This window comes from Theropithecus gelada, chromosome 10 (genome assembly GCF_003255815.1).
Source record: "Theropithecus gelada isolate Dixy chromosome 10, Tgel_1.0, whole genome shotgun sequence".
Lineage (NCBI taxonomy): Eukaryota > Metazoa > Chordata > Mammalia > Primates > Cercopithecidae > Theropithecus > Theropithecus gelada.
In genome coordinates, this window is record NC_037678.1 from 67,008,327 (window position 1) to 67,035,819 (window position 27,493).

General features: G+C 40.9%; 1 protein-coding gene and 1 non-coding gene across 14 annotated transcripts in view; both read left to right on the forward strand.

Annotated features, from left to right (window-relative positions):
• Positions 1-643: 643 nt before the first annotated feature.
• Positions 644-27,493, forward strand: part of CPNE1 (copine 1) — a 38,209-nt gene continuing 11,359 nt past the window's right edge. For 2 of the 13 annotated variants that reach the window (XM_025400716.1, XM_025400722.1), the window contains exon 1: positions 644-798. Coding sequence is in view for 4 of the 13 variants with exons in the window: in XM_025400711.1 (XP_025256496.1) it covers positions 10,542-13,328 (2,787 nt within the window). In the remaining 9 variants the exon portion in view is untranslated. Of the gene's footprint in view, positions 841-6,578; positions 6,664-10,336; positions 16,929-27,493 lie in introns of those variants that run through there. The other 11 variants (XM_025400713.1, XM_025400721.1, XM_025400711.1 and 8 more) reach the window with 11 other exon arrangements.
• On the forward strand, positions 18,451-18,553 carry LOC112633944. Its single transcript, XR_003121693.1, has one exon. It is a non-coding gene; the product is annotated as a U6 spliceosomal RNA (small nuclear RNA).

Consider the following 27,493-nt stretch of genomic DNA (forward strand, 5'->3'; position numbering starts at 1 on the left):
GGTCTTGCTCTGTTGCCCAGGCCGGAGTGCAGTGGCGCAATCTCGGCTCACTGCAAGCTCCGCCTGCCGGGTTCACGCCATTCTCCTGCCTCAGCCTCCGGAGTAGCTGGGACTACAGGCGCCCGCCACCTCGCTCGGCTGGTTTTTTTTTTTTTTTTTGGTATTTTTTAGTAGAGATGGGATTTCACCGTGTTAGCCGGGATGGTCTCGATCTCCTGACCTCGTGATCCGCCCGCCTCGGCCTCCCAAAGTGCTAGGATTACAGGCGTGAGCCACGCACCGGGCCCCCGGCCTGCATAAACTCTTAAAAGGGGCGAAAAAATCAGGTTTGGCTGTTTTGTCAGGATATAATAACTAGCCACCACGTTGTGCTCCATTTAATCCTCAAAAAACTTAGACGTAAGCACAATTTGCTCCTTCCGCGGGAACTGGAAGACGTGAAGCAATCTGCACAAAGTCTTGCAGTGAAAGGCCAAGCCGGACATTCATACCCAGCCCACCAGGCAGGGCCACCAGCCCAGGGTCGGTCCCGTGCGCAAACAGTCGCAAGCAGGGACTGAACCTCCCCCTCTTAGCACAAAACCCAGTAACTTCCGGGAGCTTGCCCGAGACCTTCAGCGCGCTTGCGCGGTCCCTTGACGTCAACCACGCTGTTCCGCCCCCTTCTGGAACGCGGAGCCGCTGAGCGGGTCGACGGCCATTTTGTGAAGCGGCGAAGGAGGTGGTGGCTGCGTTGGGCTCCGGGAAGCCGTTCGGGCTGGGGCTGTCGGCCGCGGGGCGGAGGCACTCGCGCGGGGGGTAATTCGGGGTCTGGGTTCTGGTGCCGCGCAGCTTTCCCCGGTAAGACTCCCGCAGCCCTTGAACGGGCGGGGCTGTGCGGGGCTCGTGGTGCCCCTTGGTGGCCCGGGGCGGGGCCTTCGGAGGCCTTCGAGCCCGCGGCAACTAGCACCCCACACAAAGGGTCGGGGCAGGAGTGCAGGGGGAGTGGGGTGCCACTTACGCCTCTGAGATCTGAGGGGATGCAAGGAGGACGCAAGAGAGAATGAGCCTGCGTACTGAAGTGGGAACGAGGCCGTAGCGAGGACGCCCCCGTGGTCTGAGAGGGGGCAGGTCAGAGCTGGCTGGCTCAGCGGCCTGCGAGCTAACGGGGACTGCAGTGAAAACACGTCTACAACCCGAATACGGAGGATTTCTTGTCTCCCCCAGTGAAGCAGAGGTTATAACTACATCTGTGTTCCTGGAGGTGGGGAGATAATCGTAGTGAGGACACTCCCTCGACCCGAAATGGAAAGGAGGCCTTTGTGGCCTACCAGCAAAAGGGGACCCAGGTCACACCTGTGGGAGGAAGCTATAGTCTGTACACTCCTGTGAGTTCAGAAAGGAAGTCTCACAACCGGCCGCCTTCGTGGCCTGAAGGTGGAGGGGGTTGCAGTGAAATGCCTCCGAGGTCCATTGCTGGGGAGGGGCTTTACTCGAGGGTGTAGCAGTTTTGAGAAGCAGGCGTCTGAAGCTAGGAAGTGAGGGGGTAGGGTGAGTACTCCTCCCGAGGCTCTGAGAACTGTAGTGAGAAGCCAGGCTTTGGTCCCCCCAGTAGGGAAGGGGCTGCGGAGAGCAGCACTTTTAGGGCTCCCTCGGGAGAGGATCCTCTGGCATTTCAGGAGGACGAGATCCAGTGGGCTGCGGAGGGTGGATGCTTTTGATGGAGAGTTAATTGAGTTTCTCTGAAGCTTGGCTGCATTAGTTTGCAGCCACGTGAATTGGGTGGTAGGAGGGACTGTGAGGATCTACAGGTTAGTGAGGAGGATGGACGCCAGTGCAGGAGGTTTAGCCGCTAGGTTGTAAACGTGTGGGCTTTTTGTGTGCCTCCAACGTGTGCTTTATAGTGACAAATCTGGGGGGCTCCTGTGAGGGTTACTCAGTATTAAGTGCTAACCATTCTTTACTCATCTGCGTGGTGTCATGCTGAGAATTGCAGACTTTTAAGAGATTTCTGGGCCCTAAAACCCTCCTTGGCTCCAGGATTCTCAGAGATAACCTAATATAAATTGAGGAAGTTGGTAGGGACCGTTTAATATTCAAGAATAGAGTCAGTGTAACCCACTGGAAAGAAGTGATGGCAATTGAAGGTTTGTTGAAGGGAGAGGCTAGGCTTGTGACTGCAGTATTTCTTTTAGAGCTTCTTGCTTGAATGGTTTGAAATGGTGTAATTTTTGCAAAATGCAGTCTTAGCAACAAGAATTGTCTGGGACCTTGTTAACTAGTGATTTTGTTAATGCATCTCAGAGCATCTGGAGTTGAGAAAAATCCCTCAAGTCTGGACACATAGAAATCTTGTTTTTTAAATTATAGAACTACAATACAAGACTGGTTGTACTCGTTTTTGAAATTTGGTAGTTTTGAAAAGAATGGAGGATTTCTGGATTTAGTTGAAAGTGTGTGCAGACATTTTCCAAGAATATAAAAAGAAGTTGGGAAGAACTGTTACAGGTGGTTCAAATAACGTTATGGTAATTTATGAAGAAAGTGAAATGTTTGGCGTGTTTATACAAAACATAATGAAGATGTGCTTAGTATATATTATTGGACAGATTTTTAATGAAACAGGGAATGCGTTTTTATATCACATATGCTCGATTAAATGTTGATTACTTTATGGATTGTAATGTATAATTTTCATTTTCCTTATGTTCGAATTTGTTAGATGAAAACTGTGAGCTTTAGAAATAATTGTGTAGTTACTTGCAACGTATTGTTACATGCTAATACCAGTACTCTTTGGGATTCTTTCACCTTCTTTGACACGTCAAATGTTTTGATGACTGAGTATTGAGAGCTTGGGAGTTGTTAGTACAATTTTTAGATGTGAAACTTGATTTTGTGGGCCAATGTGTTCCAGGTGCTGGAATTCAGTGACAGTGTTGATAGTTTTTACTCCATTTTGCAGAGAGCCACTCTGTCATTGTTGGAATGTATGTTTTCTTCTGTAGATGTTGTAGGAAGAACCAAGTGTCAGTAGTTGATTGCACAAAAGATGCTTTTAGATGTCCCTCCCTAAAATGCAGAGACTTCTATATCTTTTATATCTTTTGTCTGGCACACAAGTGCTTAATAGTAAATGTTCATGGAGTAAAGGAATATTGTTAAATGTTTTCAACTAAACAGAAAAGATAATTTTGTCTAAACTACAGTTTTATCAGATTTTACTACCACACCCATATACTTTTTGGTTTGCACAAAATTTAATTAAGTTTGAAGCCAGCTTTTAAGACTCAAAAACAGTGAAAGTGAATGTGGTTGTTTAGAAGTATAATTTTGCTCTGAAGTGAAAATGAAGGTAGTGAACATTTTTGTTGGCATTTGGGGGGATTGAAAAATAACTTAATATTTTTGACAGGAAGAATATCTTATTTAGAAATGTCTTCTGATTTGCTGCCTTTGAGTACGGAATGGAGGTTAATGGAAAAATTGAGCAATGCATTATAAAAAGTATACATCTCCATCAGTGTCAGAATAATTTTTTCATTAAGAATGATCCCAGACTTTGAAATATGGTCCATTTGGGAATGGGGAACAAAATCAAGTGGCTGAAACTGTGGTTGTTTCATAATGTTTACTATAATGTGATTATTACTGTTTTTAGCATTGTGCCCTTTGTGATTGGTTCTCTGTTGCTTATCTCTGAGGTGAACATTTGAGGGTTTGTTTCTTTTGGATCCGAAGAACCTAGCTGTGCTGTACCCTGGTTCTTGTTGATTAGAGTGATGAATGAACAAAGTTAAAGTTCACTTTTGGATGTTTACTACCAGATGAAGAGTGAAAATAGTCGTTTTAGTTTGTGCCTTGACTTCTTGATGAAGAGATTTGTTGTCAGACATTTTTTCCTGAAATTCCAAGTGATTAGAATGGCTATTAAATACAAAAGTCTGTCTTGTCATAATATGTTAAATTTTTGTAGCAGATACTTGTGATTTGTGCATGCATCTGGTATTTTGTCAAGTTGAAGCAAGCCTTTATGTTAGGACTAATTCCTATTACGAATGGAAAACATACTAAAGCCAGCTGCTTGTTTTAGATCTTCTGAAGTATGTCAGTGGCTTTAATGACAAATCAGGCCCATTTTCTCCTTTCCTATCATTATGCTATATGTATAGATATAATATGTATTTTAGATGTTTTACTGTGTAGTTATTATTTTAGTCTTACCCTTCTAAAGTTCAGCAAAGCTTTAGGTGAATGGGGTGGATTTTTAAAATCCTGCATTCAGTCGCTAGCTGACATTTAGAATACAGGAATAGCAGTTTCCTGGAAAACAGTGACACTTATATTAAATTCTTGTGGTCTTTACAAAGTGAGGTGTCAAAACAGAAGTATTTCAGTTCTATTTCCATTTACCTTTCCCTTTTGAAGAGGTATAATACCAAGGGTTGTGAAGTTCTGACTTGTAGCATCAACTTTCTGCATTATTTTTCCTTGGTATGGGGTGGGATGGGTATTCCCCTTTGCTGAAATAGAAGAGAATCATAAATTTCTATCTAGATTGATTTTGTGCTTTAAGTTGTACACATAAAACTTGAACTAGGCATTTGCCAAATTCAGCTGGGCCTTTCAGCCTTAACTTGTGGAATGAGAATGAGAAATTACTTCCTTTTAAAGGTAATTTCTGGTAACCTTTTAGGAATTTTTGAGAGTAGACCTGGGGAGTTCCTTTTGAGCTTAACTGGCTGACCCCACCTTTGTCTTTCCCAAGATGGACATACAGTATGTTTTGAGTTTGGAAGGGAAGAGGCTGAGAGGAACCTTCCTACCTTATATTCAGGCATATACCCTGGCCCCATACCTGACCTTTTGAATTGGAATCTCCAGTAGGGATCAGATGTTCATTACAAGTTCTAGAAACTAGAAAGTTACCCTGTTGTGTGGCTGCTGGAGTCAAACCTGTACATAAATATTTGCAGTACTTCATGCTCTTGCTCATTCTCTGTTTCACATTTCTCTTTGTCACTTGTTAAACTACTAGATATGGCTTTTAAACGAAGAATTTTTAAACTCCTTAGACTTGGTTAGGCTAGGCCAGGCGCGGTGGCTCACACCTGTAATCTCATCACTTTGGGAGGCTGAGGCGTGCGGATCACATAAGGTCAGATCGAGACCAGCCTGGGTAACATAGTGAAACCCCTGTCTCTACTAAAAATACAAAAATAAGCCACGGGTGGTGGCACATGCCTGTAGTCCCAGCTACTCCAGAGGCTGAGGCATGAGAATAGCTTGAACCCAGGGAGGCGGAGGCTGCAATGAACCTAGATCGCACCACTGCGCTCTAGCCTGGGCCACAGAGTGACACCCTATCTCAAAAAAAAAAAAAAAAAGAAAAAGACTTAATTAGGCTAGATTTCTACAACATGTGAAAGATTAATACAATGCTCTAGGTTTTTCAGTGTGTTGATTACATATTTGCATAGCTTTTTGTGGCAAAACAATCTCACTGTTCTTCAGCAACTTGAGTAGTTGACTAGAAGATGAATAGTTTGTCCTTTAGAAAATCACATAGAATTTTTGAAAAATCTGTTTTCCTTTTTGGTGATGAATATTAAGGTCACTAGTTGTATTTTGGTCTTGGAAGATACTAATTTAAGATGAGCATCATTTGGATAAGTAGTTATTGGTAATCTTAGTACTGAACAGTGACGAATTTCTTCTCCGAATTAAAACATGACCTTTGAAAGAAATAAAAAGTAAAAAATTACCTTTGAATATAGTTGTCTAGGCATTTGGTCATATATGCTTGTGACTTGTTAATAACTTCACCAGTTTTGAAGAAATGACAGTGAAAGATGAGTGACCTGTTTTTATTTTGGGATATACTCTTATTATGTCAGGCATTTTTAGGGTGCTTTTAAATTTTATTTTATTTATTTAATTTTTTTTAATTTTACAAATTTTTGGGAACTGTTGTGGTGTCAGAGGAAAAAACACTTTCCCTTAATATTTTGTTAATATTTTGAGCTCCTGTGGAATTAGTCCTTATAGCAAGAACTCATACTTCATTTGGTTTGTGATGTTGGATGCTATTTTGTGCAAAATAAAATATATTGAAAGAATAATTGCAGTAATTTCCATGAGTACCCTTGAATTGCTATTTTAAGTTGTCCAAGAATTGTTACTGTGCGAACTTGTGCCTTTTCATCACAAATTTGGTGAGAACCTGGGGAAATAGACTTGTACGGAGTTTTCTGGATTGGTTTAATTATAAAGTGATCAAAGCAATTAGCAGCTGTGAAGCTGAGCTTTATGACTGTTTTAATTTTCAATGGATTCGTTACTGGGCTAAGTTATGACACTCTTGATGTATGTAAATATATAAATATTTTGAGATACTCTAATTTGAAAGCAATACCAACTATAAAAAGCATGTGCAGGATTTTGTTATGGTGTCTTTCCTTTTTTTTTTTTTTTTGATATGCATTCTAATGAAGTACTCTGGTGGTTTCAGACTCGCCTTCGTAATGTACAGTGTGGCCTGTGTGTGTTGTTTTGTGTTTCCTGCATTGATTTTTGCCTCCGTTTATTCTCTATTGCAGTCTAAAAGTTGGTTTTAATTGGTTGCCCACAGGATTGACTTGGCCTCTACTTCTTGTTAAGAAAATACATCTCTTGTTTTATCAGGTAAGAGATTTTGAATAGAGAGTTCGTTTTTATACAAAATAAAATGAGATAGCTTATTAAGAAATATGAAAATATGTGTAGCAACTATATTGGGTGTGTGTGTTTTTGTTTGCTTGTTTTTTGTTTTGAGACGGAGTCTTGCTCTGTCGCCCAGGCTGGACTCCGTTGCCCAGGCTGGAGTGCATGGTGCTATCTCGGCTCACTGCAATCTCCACCTCCTGGGTTCAAGCACTTCTCAGCCTCAGTCTCCCAAGTAGCTGGGATTACAGGTGCCTACCACCACGCCCAGCTAATTTTTTGGTATTTTTAGTAGAGATGGGGTTTTACCATCTTGGCCAGGCTGGTCTTGAACTCCTGACCTTGTGATCCACCTGCCTCGGCTTCCCAGAGTTTTGGGATTACAGGCGTGAGCCACTGCCCCGGCCGGTGTGGTTTTTTACAAGTTTATCTGAGGGATGGGGGTGGGGTAGATGGGTGCTTCGAATAGTTGTTCTTTTGGGGGTCAATTTCATTTATATGGATGTTTTTCTCTTGCTATTTTCCTGATAGGCAGTAAGTAGCTGTTTTATTCCTTAGTAGCATTTTAGACTACAAATACAGATACTTGTTGTTGGTATGTTTATTTATATTTCCTAAAAGTTTAAGTGTAGATATTGAGTAACATGTTTTAGAGTACAAATTTTAGACTTTTTTTTTTTTTTTTTTTTTTTTTTTTGAGACGGAGTCTCGCTCTGTCGCCCAGGCTGGAGTGCAGTGACCGGATCTCAGCTCACTGCAAGCTCCGCCTCCCGGGTTTACGCCATTCTCCTGCCTCAGCCTCCCGAGTAGCTGGGACTACAGGCGCCCACCACCTCGCCCGGCTAGTTTTTTTTTTTTGTATTTTTTAGTAGAGACGGGGTTTCACCGGGTTAGCCAGGATGGTCTCGATCTCCTGACCTCGTGATCCGCCCGTCTCGGCCTCCCAAAGTGCTGGGACAAATTTTAGACTTTAAATGAAACCTTAGCAAGTGGAATCTAACCCTCCTGTTTAAGTAACTAAGATAGGCCCAAGTTAGGTTGAAATGACTTAGCTGTCAAACAGTTACCTAGTAACAGAATAACAGATACTTTTTTGTTGTTGTTGTTGTTTTATTTTTATTTTTTGAGGCAGAGTTTCGTTCTTGTTGCCCAGGCTGGAGTGCAATGGCGTGATCTCTGCCTCGCGGGTTCAATTGATTCTCCTGCCTCAGCCTCCATAGTAGCTGGGATTACAGGCACCTGCCACCACACCCAGCTAATTTTCTTGTATTTTTAGTGGAGACAGGGTTTCACTATGTTGGCCAGGCTAGTCTTGAACTCCTGACCTCAGGTGATCCACCCGCCTCAGCCTCCCAAAGTGCTGGGATTACAGGCGTGAGCCACCGCACCTGGCTGCAGATATTATTTCATATTTTTTGGAAGCTAGAAACAATTTTCCTCATCAGATGACTTTATAAATAAATCTTGTATTCCACTTTGGTTTAATATTCCACCCTTTCCAGCTGGTAATCTGAGGCAGATTTTCAATAGCATATTCTTGTGTACCTTGTACAAAGTTTCAGTAAATCCCTACTCTTAACAAAAAAAGGCTTGAAGACTTAACTGTGTTTGTCAGTTTAGCCCTGTGTTTAATTTTTGTGTTCTTGGGACTATATCAAGTTCCTGTTTTATTGTCCCAGTGCAAACTAATATCTCTGTCTCTCTCATATTGTTTTGAGTACCTTGATTGCCCATGATGTTTCCCCTATACAAAGTGATTAAGCGGTTTTTGAAGTTGAACAGTAAATACTATCGCATTTTGCATATAGCCACATAATTCTAGACTGAGCAAGGAATATGAATTTGATTTAATGACTTGGACACTGCTTGATGAACCTCCTTATAGGCTGCTAAATAGTAAATAAGAAAAGAGACTGTTGGTGTGATGTTTTTTAGCGTTAATTTTTCTTGTTGACTCTTGAAGTTTGTAAATGAAAAGCTTTCCCACCCTTCCCAAATTTCTGGTGCTTTATGATGGCCTCACAAAAAGCATTTTCTGTTTGCTAGTCCATTTTTCTGGATTAAATTTGAAGGTGGCTTTTATTTTTGTGTTATGTGTCTGTGAGAAAACTGTCAAAGCCAAACAGTTTGTTTCTTGTTTGTATATGGCAATTGTCATACTGAGATATACAGATTTTGTTGCATTGAATTAGTATTTATATAATATTTGACATTGAAGTTACAGAATTCTTAGAGCTTATAGCAGAAAAACTTGCCACTTCTAATGTTCTTGAGAAGTGATAAAACTGTATCTCTTCATTAATTTATAACCTTTCTGAGGGTCATAGAGCTGATTTTATAGGCTTATATTTAAAAGTTGACTTTTCAGGTGGGGCGCAATGGCTTGCGCCTGTAATCCCCACACTTTGGGAGGCTGAGGAGGGTGGATCACCTGAGGTCAGTAGTTCGAGACCAGCCTGACCGACATGGTGAAACCCCATCTCTCCTAAATACAAACAATTAGCCAGGCGTGGTGGCACATGCCTGTAATCCCAGCGACTTGGGAGGCTGAGGCAGGAGAATTACTTGAACCTGGGAGGTGGAGGTTGTCGTGAGCCGAGATGGCACCATTGCACTCCAGTCTGGGCTATAAGAGTGAAACTCCATCTCAAAATAAATAAATAAATAAAAGTTGACTTTTCAGATGGGTTGGAAAACACCCTATGTTATTGACCACCTTAATTTCAAAGTAATATGTTTCCCAGTCTCAATAATTGGGTTTGTGTCATTTTCCAAAGGGCTGCCCTTGGATTTGCTCTTAGAAGCCTTTAGAACTGAAATTTGAGGGGAACATTTCTTTTTTGATTATGTCAAAACAGGCATGATCTAAGGAGATCACAGAGATCGTACAGGAGTGGCGTAGATCCAAGACTGTAACAACCACTGAGTAATTCACACTCTGGTTCTAAAACAAAAACAAAAAATATTTTTATTGTCAGCCGTCTCCTAGGGGAAAATAATACTTTAAAAAATTTTATTAAATAGAGGATTTGGTTATGAGTCATTGGACCTGAGTTTTAATTAAAATAGTCACAGTGAATGGGACTATAACCAGGTTCTACTTTTGGGGGTAATGAATAAAGGTAACTCAGATTTTGTCTATCCTATTCAGTAGTTCTTTTGGCTTCTTAGTATGTCTTAACCTTGTTTATAATAAATAATTCCATATGTAGTTTTTTGTAATCTATAAGGCAGATCGAAAAGTTTTAGGATGAATAAAATAATGGAACCAGTTCTCATTTAAGATTTGAATCTACTTTTAAGTATTATTTACAGTTCATTAGTATTCTAGTTTTTTGCTTCTGTTGGATTTTGAGACTGAGCTCTATAAAATCACACTCTTGATAATTCTATGAAATTGTCAAGAATATAGGGAAGATGCGAAATCAGTTTTTAATATTAACTTTGATATATTCTTTACATGCTTTTTCCCTATAGATTGTTAAACTTTGTTTCCTGATTTGACTTACACATTTCTTTTAAATCTTACTGAATGATTAGTGGTCTGAATGATGTATATGTATTTTACTGTCCTACAGTTGTTTTTTCTTGAACTTTTTGAGTCTTGGGACTGAACTGTTTCCAAAATTAATGCCTTCTGGAAGTTGAAATTGTCTACGTTTTACATTGTAAATGGCACGAAATGTTCAGTTTTTAGAATATCTAAATTAAAGACATTGCCTGTGATAGCTTCAGGGACTATTTGAGGGCCTAATATGGTAGCTGGTCATTCTTGTAGCTAAAAACTTGGTGTGATAAACAGGAGTCTGACCTGGCCGTTGCCTTTTCTCATCTGCAGGTGTGTGTGGTTTCAGCGCAGCATGGCTGTGGTCATCCGTTTGCAAGGTCTCCCAATTGTGGCGGGGACCATGGACATTCGCCACTTCTTCTCTGGATTGACCATTCCTGATGGGGGCGTGCATATTGTAGGGGGTGAACTGGGTGAGGCTTTCATCGTTTTTGCCACTGATGAAGATGCAAGGCTTGGTATGATGCGCACAGGTGGTACAATTAAAGGGTCAAAAGTAACACTATTGTTGAGTAGTAAAACGGAAATGCAGAATATGATTGAACTGAGTCGTAGGCGTTTTGAAACTGCCAACTTAGATATACCACCAGCAAATGCCAGTAGATCAGGACCACCACCTAGCTCAGGAATGAGTGGCAGGGTAAACTTGCCCACAACAGTATCCAACTTTAATAATCCTTCACCCAGTGTAGTTACTGCCACCACTTCTGTTCATGAAAGCAACAAAAACATACAGACATTTTCCACAGCCAGCATAGGAACAGCTCCTCCAAATATGGGAGCTTCCTTTGGGAGCCCAACGTTTAGCTCAACCGTTCCAAGCACAGCCTCTCCAATGAACACAGTCCCGCCGCCACCAATTCCTCCAATTCCAGCAATGCCATCTCTGCCACCAATGCCATCCATTCCCCCAATTCCAGTTCCTCCTCCAGTACCTACATTACCTCCTGTGCCTCCTGTGCCCCCGATTCCCCCAGTTCCTTCTGTGCCACCCATGACCCCACTGCCACCCATGTCGGGCATGCCGCCCTTGAATCCGCCACCTGTGGCACCTCTACCTGCTGGAATGAATGGCTCTGGAGCACCTATGAATTTGAACAATAACCTGAATCCTATGTTTCTTGGTCCATTGAATCCTGTTAACCCTATCCAGATGAACTCTCAGAGCAGTGTGAAGCCACTCCCCATCAACCCTGATGATCTATATGTCAGTGTGCATGGAATGCCCTTTTCTGCAATGGAAAATGATGTCAGAGATTTTTTCCATGGGCTCCGTGTTGATGCAGTACATTTGTTGAAAGATCATGTAGGTCGAAATAATGGGAATGGATTGGTTAAGTTTCTCTCCCCTCAAGATACATTTGAAGCTTTGAAACGAAACAGAATGCTGATGATTCAACGCTATGTGGAAGTTAGCCCTGCCACAGAAAGACAGTGGGTAGCTGCTGGAGGCCATATCACTTTTAAGCAAAATATGGGACCTTCTGGACAAAGTCATCCCCCTCCTCAGACACTTCCCAGGTCAAAATCGCCCAGTGGGCAGAAAAGATCAAGGTCAAGATCACCACATGAGGCTGGTTTTTGTGTTTACTTGAAAGGGCTACCATTTGAAGCAGAAAACAAACATGTCATTGATTTTTTTAAAAAGCTGGATATTGTGGAAGATAGTATTTATATAGCTTATGGACCCAATGGGAAAGCAACTGGTGAAGGCTTTGTAGAGTTCAGAAATGAGGCCGACTATAAGGCTGCTCTGTGTCGTCATAAACAGTACATGGGCAATCGCTTTATTCAAGTTCATCCAATTACTAAGAAAGGTATGCTAGAAAAGATAGATATGATTCGAAAAAGACTGCAGAACTTCAGCTATGACCAGAGGGAAATGATGCTAAATCCAGAGGGGGATGTCAACTCTGCCAAAGTCTGTGCCCACATAACAAATATTCCATTCAGCATTACGAAGATGGATGTTCTTCAGTTCCTAGAAGGAATCCCAGTGGATGAAAATGCTGTACATGTTCTTGTTGATAACAATGGGCAAGGTCTAGGACAGGCATTGGTTCAGTTTAAAAATGAAGATGATGCACGTAAGTCTGAACGCTTACACCGTAAAAAACTTAATGGGAGAGAAGCTTTTGTTCATGTAGTTACCCTAGAAGATATGAGAGAGATTGAGAAAAATCCCCCTGCCCAAGGAAAAAAGGGATTAAAGATGCCTGTGCCAGGTAATCCTGCAGTTCCAGGAATGCCCAATGCGGGACTGCCAGGTGTGGGACTGCCCAGTGCAGGACTTCCCGGTGCGGGCCTGCCCAGCACAGGACTGCCTGGTTCAGCAATAACCAGTGCAGGACTGCCCGGTGCGGGAATGCCCAGTGCAGGAATACCTAGTGCAGGAGGTGAAGAGCATGCCTTTCTGACCGTAGGATCAAAGGAAGCCAACAATGGGCCTCCATTTAACTTTCCTGGTAATTTTGGTGGATCAAATGCCTTTGGGCCACCAATCCCTCCTCCAGGATTAGGAGGAGGGGCCTTTGGTGATGCTAGGCCTGGTATGCCTTCAGTTGGAAACAGTGGTTTGCCTGGTCTAGGACTGGATGTTCCGGGTTTTGGAGGTGGACCAAACAATTTAAGTGGGCCATCGGGATTTGGAGGGGGCCCTCAGAATTTTGGAAATGGCCCTGGTAGCTTAGGCGGTCCTCCTGGTTTTGGAAGTGGCCCTCCTGGTCTTGGAAGTGCCCCTGGGCATTTGGGTGGGCCACCAGCTTTTGGGCCTGGCCCTGGCCCTGGCCCTGGCCCTGGCCCAATCCATATTGGTGGTCCCCCTGGCTTTGCATCTAGTTCTGGAAAACCAGGACCGACAGTAATTAAAGTGCAGAACATGCCCTTTACTGTGTCTATTGATGAGATTTTAGATTTCTTTTATGGCTATCAAGTAATCCCAGGCTCAGTGTGTTTAAAATACAATGAAAAAGGTATGCCCACAGGTGAAGCCATGGTGGCCTTTGAGTCTCGGGATGAAGCCACAGCTGCTGTCATTGACTTAAATGACAGGCCTATAGGTTCAAGAAAAGTAAAACTTGTGTTAGGGTAGCCATTCACATCATTCTTTATAGGGTAGATCTTCATATTGCTGTGATTAATGCATCCAGATTGTTTTCCTAGTATTTCCAGGTTAGAACCTGTGGATTGTTTCAATTGCATATAGCTTGGTTTCCATAACATAGAGCATTGGTTGACTGTTTACAGAAGACTCACCAGGATAAACATTGCTGTATGTTACAGTAAAGCTATCTGGAGAGAACACATAAATGATTTTGGCATACCATTAGAGAAACCATTTGTAAAACTCAAATGACCACATAAAGCTTATCAAGGAGTCTAGATTGGTTTTGTTTTATACCATATGGGATGAAGAAAATAGAAATGTCAGTAAAACTCATTGAGGGTGCTCTTGCCAGCTGCTGAAAATAGGAGTTGGCTACTCTCAGAATTTGGTTTAAAGCTGGACAGATTTGCTTTGTTATAGGGTAAAGCTTTGTCTAAAGTCCTCATTTTCTTTTAAAATTGAATAAAATTTCTGTATACAGATTCATTGTATGTACCTTTATTGCTTCTTAAGGGTCCTTGCTGTATAGACAGTCCTGCTTCAGAAGTTGCTGCTTTGTTTGTCTAATTGACTCATTTGTAAATGAGCAGAACTGTTTTGTTGGGTTTTTTCCCTAAATATAAAAGTCCACACTTGGTTTGTGCTATAACCTCGAACTTTGATTTCTAATGTCACACTTAAAACTGTGTGGAATAAGACTTTTGCTACAAAAATAAACTATGGAGTCCTTTACCTACCAGAGCCTTTTTGGTTTGACCGCCACGATTTAGGTTAGTCAGTTTAAAAATTGTTCATGTTGTTTGGATGGTATCAAAAACCAGAAACCACTTTTAATAATGTGTTTAAGATACTTGATTTGAAGTCCTGTTCATGATGGACTAACTGTAGTATCAGTTTCCTCCTGTCCCAATTTATGTGAAATTTTGGCCTTTAAACAAAGAGGGGCCCATTCATAAGAAAGTGTTATATCTAGGTTTTTAAAACTGAAGTTGAAATTATCTTTGATAGCAGTAGTATTATAGAATAAAAGATCCATGTGCTGGTTCATAGATTGATATGTGTTAATCCTGTTATTTGGAGGCTTTTTGGCATAGTTGTTCGATCAGGAGCCTGTTGACTAAAAGTCTTCATACAAGAGTACAAGTGCAGCCGCCAGAGGGGAGAAAATTGAGATTCTTGACCCTTTCATAATCTTTTCTTTGGTATTCAGGACACTAAGGCAGGAGGACCACATGAGTTCTGGTTGGTAAGTGTCCTTGTCATGAAAACACTTGCCTTACAAGGCTCTAATTATGATTACTTTCCCTAGTCAGTGCTCTGAAGATGTGTCACATTACATTATAAACAATACGGAAGGGGAGATAGGTGAGATGATAAGAAAAACAAATTTTCTCACTGTCATAAAAGGCTCTAATTATGGTTACTTGTCATGAGAACACTTGCCTTACAAGGCTCTAATTATGGTTACTTTCCCTAGTCAGTGCTCTGAAAATGTATCACATTATATTATAAACAATACAGAAGGGGAGGTAGATGAGAGATCATGAAAAACAAATTTTGTCTTTTACATGGCCCCTTTGTCTTCGGTTGAAACATCCCCAACATTTCCTACAAATCAGTGTACTTAAAAAAGGGGTCAGTCTTTTAAAATAAGTCTTTCCTATTAAAATAATATACAGTGCCTTTTTGGTGTTGTGAGTCAGTGGAACACTGAAATATAGCGGTTGTGTAATTTAGATTTAAGAGTGGCAACAGTTTCATTTGATAAGATTTGAAAAGGCTTTTTATCACTACAATCTTAGAGGATTGTCAGTACAGGATTTTTGTTTAAGGGAAGGATTGTTTAGACTCAAAGAAGAGGTGACTGTGTTGTGGGTCTTTTGACAATTCATGAATACAAATTGGCTTTGACAGGTCACTAGATACTGCCTCCTCAATTTAAAAAGCAATATAACGTTTGTATATGCTGTTTAAGTTAATGTTAAGTAATCATTTCTCATTCCAAAGACAATGCAAAAAACTTCAGCACTGCTTGAGAGTTGTATTTCAACCACAGATATTTTCCCGATTGGAAAACTATTTTCATTTTAGAAAAATGGGTTGTTTGAAGATGAAAGTCTTTTATCTTATTTCACAGTTTATTTTGGTTATATGTTCGTACATTCTTATTAAATATTTCATACACTTTATTGCAACTACTTTGTTATTTCTACATCTTAGATAAATGCTGAAAAGGAAAACTTGATTCCATTGTTCATCTAATTAAATAAATTAAGAAAAGAGCGGTTTGTGTAGAAATTGGAGAGAACTATGTTTTATATGAATCACAACAGTGCTCGTTGTGGAATGTAATTAAATGCTTTGCCCTCTGGAACTTGATTTTTGTGTATCTGAGACTTATTAACAGTGCTAACTGCTAAGGATACTGTTTATCTTGTTCTGGGCATTGGAGTTTCAGTTTTTAAAAAATTCTTGAAAATGTATTCTGTGAAACTACTCATACCTCTCTTCCTGCGAATTTTCTCCTAAGAACTAGGTTTGGGGTAGAAATGAATTGACATTATTTTCTCATTTGCTTTGTATGGTATGAAGGATTTGTAAAGCTTTGCTCAAAGTTGTGTGCATTTGTAAACACTATCTTGATATTTTCAATTTTATGTGTAAATTTTATTGTCTGCTTTTGGTGATTCTGACATTAATGGAAGATAATATTTTCCATTAGATTTAATTTTTTTTCCTCTCCCTTCTGATTTTTTTTTATTGGTGTTCATTTTTCTTTTGATTTAAAGGATTAGAGAAATCTACAAATGTATGTCATAAATAAGCAAATTTGTAAACTTTTCTGAACTTTAGTGAAACATTTAGTTTACAAGCATAATTTGGAGGTGTGTTTTGTGTTTACACTGTAGTTTGGATGTACAATTATTATTAGTGGCTTTTTAAAGAATGAAACAGTGTTAAGTGAAATGTAGTTCCTAGCTTTGTACTCCAAGTTGTCAAAGCATCAACAATGAAAATTCGATTAGGAAACTTTATTTAAAATTTCAGATAGTAATATTCTATGTAGTTAAGGCCAGTCTTAACCCACTGGATGAAAATCTAGGACTGTATGAAAGTAAGCAAACATACACATTTTTAGGTGGAAATAGTCAACCTCGCATAAAAATAAGGATGCATGAAAGCCTTAAACTCCAGCTCCCTTTTACTGGAGTCTGTGGTTGTGTACAGGTATGGGCCAAGTGTGTAAAAATAAAATCTCATCAATTTTAAGAACACTCGGGAAATGAGTAAAGAAAATGTAAGATTGCTGCTAGTCATATCTCTTGGAAAGAATTTCTGGAAGTGGTCACTTTAAAAATTATTTTCCATCCTTGCAAAATTGCCACATTTAAATTGTTTTACTGGCAGTTCTATAGTAGTCCAGACTTTAGAAACCAAACACAATAAAATGGCTTGTTGCCAATATGGCCACATCATTGCCAGCAAGTATTGCCTTGGCATCATTCAGCAGAGGTTTTTGTTTATAAAGATGAAGTCTTGAATACTGTTCAATAAACTTGTCAAAAAATAAAACAGGCTGATGCTTTTAATGCTTTAACTGCACAAAAGTACTGAGCTATATTATTATTTTGTAAGGGTTTTTTTTTTTTTTAAACCTGAAAATATTTTGTACCTTTGGAAAGGTAGATTTGGTAATCTTGGAGAGGTAAAATTGTTGCTTATCCTTGCCTGCTAATGCTGAAGTGTCAAGAGAAGATACTTGGAACAACAGGGAGGAAACTTGATTCTAGTTTAAGTCCATAGTATCCACCTTTTCAGAATTTTATGTGTGTGATGTGTTGGCAAACAAAGCTCTTAAAAAATGTTGAAAACTTTTTATCTTGAAGGAGTTTAGCTTGTATTAGAATTTGGATACCCAGCGTGTTTTAGAGGGGGCTAGACATCCATAATTCCAGGTAGTAGCCGAGCCATTATTAAATAATCAGGGTTTGACTAAACAATGAACAAATCTCTGAGTGAAATCAGCTGTCTACAGATATCCAGAATGGCTTTTACCATCTGAAAGGGGTGGACTGTGTGATAATATGTCTCCTTTTCTTGTTCAGGAGAGATAGTTATGTAATTCATTGTTACCTGCTTTCCAGTGTTTTACAGCAAGAAATAGTTTATCAATTATGTGCATCATCACCAATCTCCCAAAAGTAGAGCTTTTATGGGATATGGTAGAATCTAAACTTAACGGCTTTCTTTCCTTTTTTTTTTTTTTTTAATTAAAAATAGCTGTATTTCAGTCTCATCTTTTTAGTATAAAATTGGTCATTTTGACTTGTAAAATGTTCTGGGAAGAGTGGTAGTAGCACAATTCTCTGATGTCATAGTGACTTTTCTGGGAAAACCCTTCTCTATTCAACAACATAAGTAAGTTCATCTCCTGCTCAGGTAAATGGTAATTTTTTTATTTTTATTTTTTTGAGATGGAGTCTCGATCTGTCGCCCAGGCTGGTGTGCAGTGGCGCGATCTCGGCTCACTGCAACCTCCACCTCCCTGGTTCAAGCGATTCTCCTGCCTCAGCCTCTCAGTAGCTGAGACTACAGGTGCATGCCAGCACGCCCAGCTAATTTTTTTTTCTATATTTCTAGTAGAGATGGGGTTTCACCTTGTTGGCCCGGATGGTCCCGATCTGATCTCGTGATCTGTCCACCTGGGCCTCACAAAGTGCTGAGATTACAGGCGTGAGCCACCGTGCCCAGCTGGTAAATGGTAATTCTTTGCCATGCTGTTCTTGAGTTTATTCTTGTTGCTTTGGCTGCTTTGTGTTAGAGTCTCAAAAGCATCCTAGAGTATGACTCCTTTTCTGGATCGACATAACTAGCAGTGAGCAACCATGGTGGTATGCTCTTCTACATACTGCTCTATCACTGGAGTCCAGAAGGAGAAAAAAGCTACCTGACATAAACATTTCAGATCCAGGGACAGAAGGGCAGCACTCTAAAAGTCTAGGGCCAGGAAAGAGTGCTGGGAAAAGTCAACCACATCCCTTGAATTCTGTCAGTAGCCCCACGGACCTCTTTCCAGTGAAAATGTTTAAGGTGTGCTTCCTTCAGCAGCACATACTAAAACCTGGAATGAAACAGAGAAGATTAGCATGGCCCCTGCGCAAGGATGACATGCAATTTGTGAAGCGCTCTGTATTTTTTTTTAATTAAAAGAAAATGTTGAAGGTTAGGGCATAGAGACTCGGCAAATATCATAGAGAAGTGGTAAATGGCACAGCTGAACATTGGAATTGGCTCCCCATTTGTTCCAGGCATCTGAATTTTGATCTTAGTAACTACTAGTTTCAAGTCATTTTTCTTAATTGATGATTTGCCATTTCATAATAGGAGAAGATGACTGTTTGGTTATGGAGCAATGACCAGCAAGAGAACATAATTCAGTATGAACAGTCAAAGGTGTTGAGTGAATTTAACTCTTTTTAGGAATGAGCTGTACTGTATTCAAATGGGCTACTTGATGGTTCATTCCCTCCATTCTGCTGCTGTTCATTTCCTCCCTTTGCTTGCTTATATAGTAAATCTGCTCGTAACCAGGACTGAAAACTCTTAGACTGAAGCCCCTTCACTGCTGTCTCTAGCCCCAGCCTCCTAATGGGTGGGAATAGTTCACTCATAGCTTTTGATTAGTGGAAAAGACTTGTCAGGCTGGACGTGGTGGGTCACACCTGTAATCCCAGCACTTTGGAAGGCTGAGGTGGGAGGATTGCTTGAGCCCAGGAATTGAGGCTAGCCCAAGTAACATAGCGAGACCCTGTCTCAAAAAAAAAAAAGCCTTGTCACTTAGAGTTTGTGCTTCATATCAAATGATAACCACATTGTGCTACCACAAGTCACACAGTGGAAATGATTTAAGGAGTTTAGTTTCTTTTTGTTGTTTTTTGTTTTGTTTTGTTTTGTTTTGAGATGGTCTTACTCTGCCGCCCAGGCTGGAGTGCAGTGGTACAATCAGCTCCCTGCAACCTTGACTTCCTGGTTTCAAGCAGTCCTGCTTCAGCCTCCTAAGTAGCTAATTTTTTTTTTTTTTTTTTTAAATTTTTTTTGTAGAGACAAGTAAATGCGAGGGGAGAGGTGGTAGTGGAGTGGAGGGGTAGTTTCACTATGTGGCTTAGGCTGGTCTTGAGCTCCAGGGCTCAAGCGATGGATGCTTCCGCCTTGGCCTCTTAAAGTGCTGGGATTACAGGTGTGAGCCACTATGCCTGGCCTCAGTTTCTTAAAAGGTTTTAAATCACACCAACTGGTACCAGTGCTGTTGCCTCTGATTGCCTTGATTTTTCTTTGATCCCACTTGGAAGTTGTTAATGCTATTCTCCACTATACTCCACACATTAGATTGCAGTGGGGGCTGGAGAGTAGCACAGCCTTTATACATAACTCCCTTCTATGGTTTGGCCTGTGGGACCAGTAGGGTCCCTGTTCTGTAACTGACTGAAGCGATGGATGTTAATGCAACTACTGATTACTGATGTAGATATGCTGCTTTACTTCTATGACCATTGAATTGACAGATTGGAATTGGAAACACCTGTCACCTTCAAGCTTTTAAGACAACTTCACATGAATGTACAACTTAGCCATAGCTGTATCTCATACTAACAGATTTTTGCAGTGTTGTGCACCCAGCACTTACACTTTGGTGGAAAAGCAAAATAAGATTCCTGTTCTTCAACAGTTGAGGGTTTTAAGTCACAACTAAGTGCTCGGTTGTGCTTAAACTAGGTACATTCCTATACCACGGGAATCAGGTAGAGGCTTTTCTGGCCATTTGCTAAGTCATGGTTAGACAGGAACAAGTGTAAACTAGTCTTTGTTGTAGCTTAGTTTCCTGTTGAAATATTCCTTTGCTTTCTCGCCTTCTCTAACATGTAAATTCTGAAGACCCATCATAAACTCTTCCCCAATGTCCCAAATGAATTTATTCCAGTGAGGAGTAAGGGGCTTGCATTATGAAAAATAGGTTTCTTTTCCAAGAGCTCTGGTCTGCTTTTGTTCATTTGCTCATCTCCTTTTGTGCTGTAGGAGATATACACTTCTTCTGTGCACACGTAGATGCACAGGTATTTGGTGATGCCTCAGTCCTGGAGATCATCAGGAAGGCGATATAATACTGTTGTCGCAGGCACCCCACCGGTGATAGGCATTAAAAGAATGTAGATTTCAGCCGGGAGGGATGGGGGCAGAATTGACTACCCTATAGATGTCCTTTGAAAATTTTGATACAGATCACATTTTTTAGAGGTGAGTTCTACTTTGTTTGCACTATGCATGCTTGCTACTTAAAATTTATTCCTTTGATCAAGTCCTGTAAATGTGGAGTCCAGGATTTCCTACCTTCCTGCCCCAGCAGTCAGACAAGTAGGGAGAATTATATTCCATCTTTGTGCAAGGCTAATGTTAGCATAGATCATGAGGGGAGACCATATGAGTCTCACTGCTCTTTTAGTGGCAGGGTAGATTTCAGATTGGGGTGAATTACAAAATGTGAACTGTTGCTAAAATGGTTGGATATAGAAATAACATTCTCAGAATTGATTCATGGTTCCATCAGTTATGTGACTTAGGACATTATTTCCCTCTGGCCTCAATGTTTCTTTTACAATATGGGATTAAATTAGATAAGCTTGTGTCTGGTTTTAAGCTTCTGTGATTGTATGAACCTAGCCATTCGATTTCTGGAAATCTGTACTGAGTTTGGACCTTAAACTAAAGTGACCAGGAATGGAGCTCCAAATTTTGATCTGGGTACTGCTCTCCTGGTTTCCCTAGTGTGGCAGTGATTCCACACTGTGGCTTGAGAAATTCAAAGGGGAAGAGTCATCTCTCCTTTGGGGGCTGTCCCTGTCCTGCTAGTTATATCCTGGAGCAGGTGGACCAGAAGCATTCCTCCTGGATCCACTCCTCCTTGGTCCCATGAACCGAGAAGGAGTTAATGATACTGCAGAAGGACCCAAAGGTGTACTTCCCTGTTTGTGAGCACCGAAAGGGACAGTTGACACTGGGTACTTACTCTGTGCCGGCCAGGGGATACTTTCCATGACTGTCCTCATGTAATCCTCACAACCTTGTAAAGTTAACATTATTATCCCTACTTTATAGGTGGGGTAATCCAGACAAAGAAAAATAATAGGGGAAAACAAAGATGTTTTAATCATGGATGCCTGTATGACTCCACAGGCATCCCCATCCCCTCCCTGACTTTTAGGGAAAGTGGGAGGCCACTGGCAGCAGTCTTTTGTCATGGATTCTGAGCTGCTAGGGAAGGAGCTCTGCCCTGATCCAGTGCCTTTTCAGTTTGCCAACTCCTACTATAGTGTGGAGGGCCCTTGCCTATTGGTGAGGCGTCTTGGCCTCCACAGTCAGGCTTATGATTGCAGAGGCAGACCTGAACTTACTTTGTTGTTTTTTTGTTTGTATTTTGTTTTCGTGACAGAGTCTCACTTTGTTGCTTAGGCGGCAATGCAGTGGCGTGATTTCAGCTCCACCTCTGGGGTTCAAGCAATTCTCCTGCCTCAGCCTGCCAAGTAACTGGGATTACAGGTGTGCACCACCACACCTGGCTAATTTTTGTATTTTTAGTAGAGACAGGGTTTCACGATGTTGGCCGGGCTGGTCTTGAACTCCTGACCTCAGGTGATCCTGCCTCCCAAAGTGCTGGGATTACAGGTGTGAGCCACTGCACCCAGCCTGAACTTATTTTGAAGTACTCATATGAAGACTTTGTGTTAGTGTGTTCAGAGTCTCTGGGCAGAGAAAAACACCCACTCCACTACAGTCCTATCCTACTCTTGAGAGCCTGTTTGCAGGTTCTAGCAGGGGAGCACAGCTACTCGTATATCCTTGACCGAGGACCAGTCCTCCTGTCTCAGGGATGGTTGTCCTCTTTGATGGAGCATGCAGCTTCAGGAGGGATGCATGTGAAGCAGTGAGAGAGGCAGGGGACACCCACCTAGCCAGGCAGCTCAGCCACATCAACTGGGGTGATTAATGGGGTGACAGGTGGCGCAGCCAGATTGCCCTCACCTCCCCCATCCTGCTTTTGAAGACTATGTATTCCTCCTCAGTTTGCTTCGTTCTCCATATCCAGTTTTGTCCTCAAGTTATTTTTTAAGAGTTAATTGTACAGTGGTTAGATTTGTTCAACTTTGGATAAGCCTTTGGGGATGTTGGAGTCAGATTAGTGGCTTCCGGTTTTTTGTTTTTGACCATCACCCAGTACAGCAAAGTGGGAAGCCTTGTGGCCATTTTCTTTTTCATATTTTCCCACCTTTTAGTTTTTGTGTGCACATCTTAAGCTTTGTAGTGTTGCCAAATACTGTGTCAGCCTGACTCCTTAGTACTACATGGATCTAAACCAAATTTATTGTTGAAAATTTCACTTTATAAGCACCATTCAGTAGCCCTTAGTCATATGTATGAATAAGGAACGTGTAGTTTTATAGAAAGGATTTTCATATTTTGGTTCAGTTTGTGACCTATGAGGAATATCCTTAGAGCTGCTGTTGTAAATTTGGAGAATCCCCAAGTTAGAGAAGTGGGGATAAGAAAATTTGTCTACCTTCTCCGTGTCCTTTGATGAGGCCAGAAAGGAAAAGAAGAGTGGTGGTGGTCGGTGTAGTTTGTCTTTTCAATCTTATGGGAAAACATGTTCAATGGGTGGTCCTTTGTAAGCCTATGGAGGATTTTCTGATTGGCTTTCAAGACTTGATCCTGCATCTGTGAGCTGATTGATCCAGCATGCCAAGGTAGGCAACAGGAGTGTGAGCATGACACTGGTTTATTAAAGGAGTGACCCTGCCACCCAGACCTTCAGCCCTCTATACCATGTTCTTGCAGCCTCTGTGCAACTTCTGGTCATTACCTGGGGTGGATAAGGAATTGGGAATTGCAGGCTGGTGCCTTTCCTGGTTAGGGCTTTGGAAGTGGAAGAGGGAAGTGTTAGGGACTGATGAATGAATTTCAGCTCATTTGGCACTGAATTAGATCCCACTGGACCCAGGAAAAATCTTCTAGGTTATGAATAGGAAAATTAGAACCTCCCAAGGCAGGGGAAGGGCAGCCATAGAAAATGAAGTGCAAGTTACTCCCTTGTAGCAGAGAATGGGATTCCCTATTGACAGTAGTATGCTGGTAAACTGGCTGGCAGGGGAAAGGAAGCTGTTACTTTTTCTGTTGCCCAATTTCTGTAGTTTTAAACTTACCAAAGCCAACTACTTACACAATTTCCTAACATATAACAGGTGGCTCTTGCAAGCCATACAAGCTTGCGCCAGCACATTGCCACAAACTTCCCTCAAATATTTGAATTCCCATTATGTGCTCAGGTATGTGCTGTGTGGCAGGAGAAGCTGCAACAGTATTTATTCTGAAGAGTTTCATCATTTAGTTGACAGGCAAGAAGCTGGAGAAACATCGACAGAATACAGTCGTGTGGCATGAATTGAATATAGTAGCCCAGAGTGAGAAGTTGAGTATGGAAAGATCATGAAAAGGGAAGCATATGTATGCTAGGCTTGAAGGATAATGATAATAGCTAACACGTGGTCACAGCAGTTCCAGACTCTGTACTAAGCACCATGCATACATTATTTATATTAATCTAAAGAAATAGATACTATCCCCCACTTTACACCTGAGGAACCTGAAGTTTAGTGAGATTAAGTATTTTGCCCAAGTTATATAGATATGACATCAATTTAGTGTTGTAGTATGTCATTATTGTGGCTAGGAAGGAGTAAGGCCAGTATTTGGAGCCTGGTCATTTCACTGCAGAACCCACACTCTTGCCCACTGCATCAGATTGCAATTGAATATAGAAAGGGGGCTTTTCAAAGAGAAAAAAGTCTTAACAACAGTCCAAGGTTAGAGATTAGGTAGGAATCAGAATATTTGAGTTCCAGTCTTCATTTCACTTAACCATATACGTGGCCTTAGCCAAACCACATCTTCCCTCTATGCCTTGGATCGAGGGACTTGAATTAGATGGTCACTCAGTTCCTTTTTATTTCTCACATACTGTGAATTTTAAGTTATAAAAATGGGAATGAGTATGCCTTTCTTAAGGGACAGAGAATGTGCCCTGCTAGGGCACATCGAGGTTGGCAGAAGGAGTAAACAGAAGAAAACAAACTATAAAGGGTGACTCCCAAGTGGTAGAAAGCAGGCAGAAAAATGTTGGAGCTGTGGACTCAGCTGTTCCATTCTCAGCACCCAACTAGCCCCAAATGGAAGGGTGGCGGGGTGGGGACATAATAGAGATGATAAACTGGTGTTTTGTGTTTGATGTTTCTAGAAAGCCTACTTCTCTCTTGGTGTCTCAGCAGCAGGTCAGAGCTAGATTTGGGTCATTTCTGAGGATCCTTGAGTTATTACTCTTTTCCTAGCATTCATAAATTTAACAGATATCAATAGACACATGCTATTTTCCAGGCATTGGCACAGAAGCAAGGCTAATCTGGTCCCTCTGCTTGTTGAAGTTACAGTCCAAGAGGAGAAATACATAATAAGCAAGTTATACATTTTGATAGGATTATAAGAATTGGGATTTTGTTGGATTAGAGTCAGAGAATGTCTATGACTTCAACATAACAGATAGGGGACTGAGAGTGGAAATGGTAAAACTAGTTAAGACTATTACAGACATCCAGCCAAGATGTGCTTGGTGATGAAAGAGTGCACAAATATCAAAAAATAAATGATAAAATTTTAAACTTTTTTTTTATTGACTCGAATGTGATATTTAATATGGTTCTGGAAGATGTTGGTCCTAAAAAGGAGGTTGAAAGTCCCATGGGCCTAATTATAATGGCAGTATATGAAAAATAAATGAATCTGGTTTAAAGTAGGTAGTTGTTCAAGAGATGTAGGACAGAAGAGTGACACGAACAGTTTTAATCACAGATTTCTAAGCAGATGTAGGCTTAGAGGTAGATTTCAAAGGAGATGAAACATGTTTTGGAAGAGATTAATAATCCCATGGTTTATAGATCATTTAAAGGAAATATTGCTCAAAGGATAGAAAACTACAGGTGGAAAAGATTTGTTTCTAAAGAGTTGTGATTTCCAATGAGAAAGAAAAGGAGACAAATCTGTGAAGAACAAAAATGCACAGAAAGCTCTGACTTCAGAATGGAAGCCAGGCCACCTTAGGGGGTATCACATCAGTGAGAGTCCAGTCCCTTATGCTACTGAGGCACACATGAGCCCACAATGGTATGTTGGGGTTTGATTCTGGGTTCAAAAAACTGAAAAAGGATGTAGTCCAGGAAAAGTGGTATAATGGTAATGATTAGGAAGGAATAGTACACCAGGAATTGAGTCCTACACAGGAAGATAATCGTAGCCCACTCACTACATGTGTTTGGCCCAGACCAAGGGCATCTCTTTTGGGTACATTTGAGAAGTCATGGAGTGAGAAGACAGCAGCTCTAGTTGTTGCTTGTAATCTTACCACCCCAAATAATAACTGCTAATGCTTTTGTCATTCACAACAACCTCTTACCGGGAGGACCTGTAGTTCTCCAATTAAAAATTTCCCTAGCTGGGTGCGGTGGCTCATCCCAGCACTTTGGGAACCCAAGGCAGGTGGATCACCTCAGGTCAGGAGTTCAATACCAGCCTGGCCAACATGGTGAAACCCTGTCTCTACAAAAATATGAAAATTAGCCGGGTATGATGGCAGGTGCCTGTAATCCCAGCTACTCTGGAGGCTGTGGTGGGAGAATCGCTGGAACCCGGGAGGCAGAGGTTACAGTGAGCCGAGATGGCACCATTGCACTCCAGCCTGGGCAACAGAGCGAGACTGTGTCTCAAAAATAATAATAATAATTTCCCCCACATTTTATTATGAAAATTTTCAACATGTAGCAAAGTTGAAAAAAAATTACACCCATATATCCACCGTTTCAGATCCTACAATTTAAAATCTTGTTTTATCACATTTCTTCAACAACTCCTTTTATTTTTTGGTGCATTTCAAAAAAGTTGCACGCATCAGTACACTTCGAAACATTTCAGCATGCCTTAACTTTAGTGCAACATTTGTTTATGGGTTGTTGGGTTTTTGTGGCGGTTTTTTTGGTAAAATTTTACAATCAGATGCGTACACTCAGTGTTCCTTTAGATGGAAGTGGCAAATGCACACACTCCTGTGACCCACATTCTTAGAATGCTAAGAACGTTTCCCTTCCCACTGAGAGCTCTCTGCCTCTGTTCAGTTAATACCTGCCCTTCCCCTGGGGGAGAAGGGAGGACAACCAGTATTCTGAATATTTACATCACAGATTTGTTTTGCCTGTTCTGAAACTTCATAAATGGAATCTGTTTACTTTATTCTTCATTTTTATTCATGTTACAGATATTAATAGTTTTTTTGTTGCTGAATATTTTCTATAAACATCACAATTTGTTCTCATATTGATGAATACCTGGGCTGTTTCAAGTTTTTGGCTATTGTGAATAAAGCTGCTGTGAACATTCGTATACAAATCTTTGTGGACATAATGTTTCCATTTCTTTTGGCTAAAAACCTAGGAGTGGAATTGCTCTTGGGCTAGGTGTATGTTAGGTTTTTTGATAAGCTGCCAGACTGTTTTCCAAAGTGGTACATTTAATGTTTTCACTAACAATATATGAGAGTTTCATATCCTTGCCAGCATTTGGTGGTGGTGGTCTTTTTTATTATACTTTTAGCCATTGTGGTGGGTATGTAACAGTATCTCATTGTGGTTTTATTTTTCATTACCCTGATAACTAACGCTGTGGATCACTTTGCTTATTTCTGATTCACATATTTTCCTTTATGAAGTGCCTGATCAAATCTTTTGTCTATTTTAATTGACTTAATATTGAATTGTAGGAGTCCTGCATTTAAATTTTAAAGTTGAACTGTATAAGATCAGGATAGGGGAGATTTACTGTTACACATTAGTTCAAGGCCTGAAGTGTGACTTGAGCAAAAGCACATTCACCATTTGTTCAGCAAATGGTTGTTAGTACCCTATATACTAAGCACTAATACTAGTGATACAGAGATAATATCCAGCCCCAGTTCAAGGAGCCCACAGTTTACAGGGTAGACAGACAAA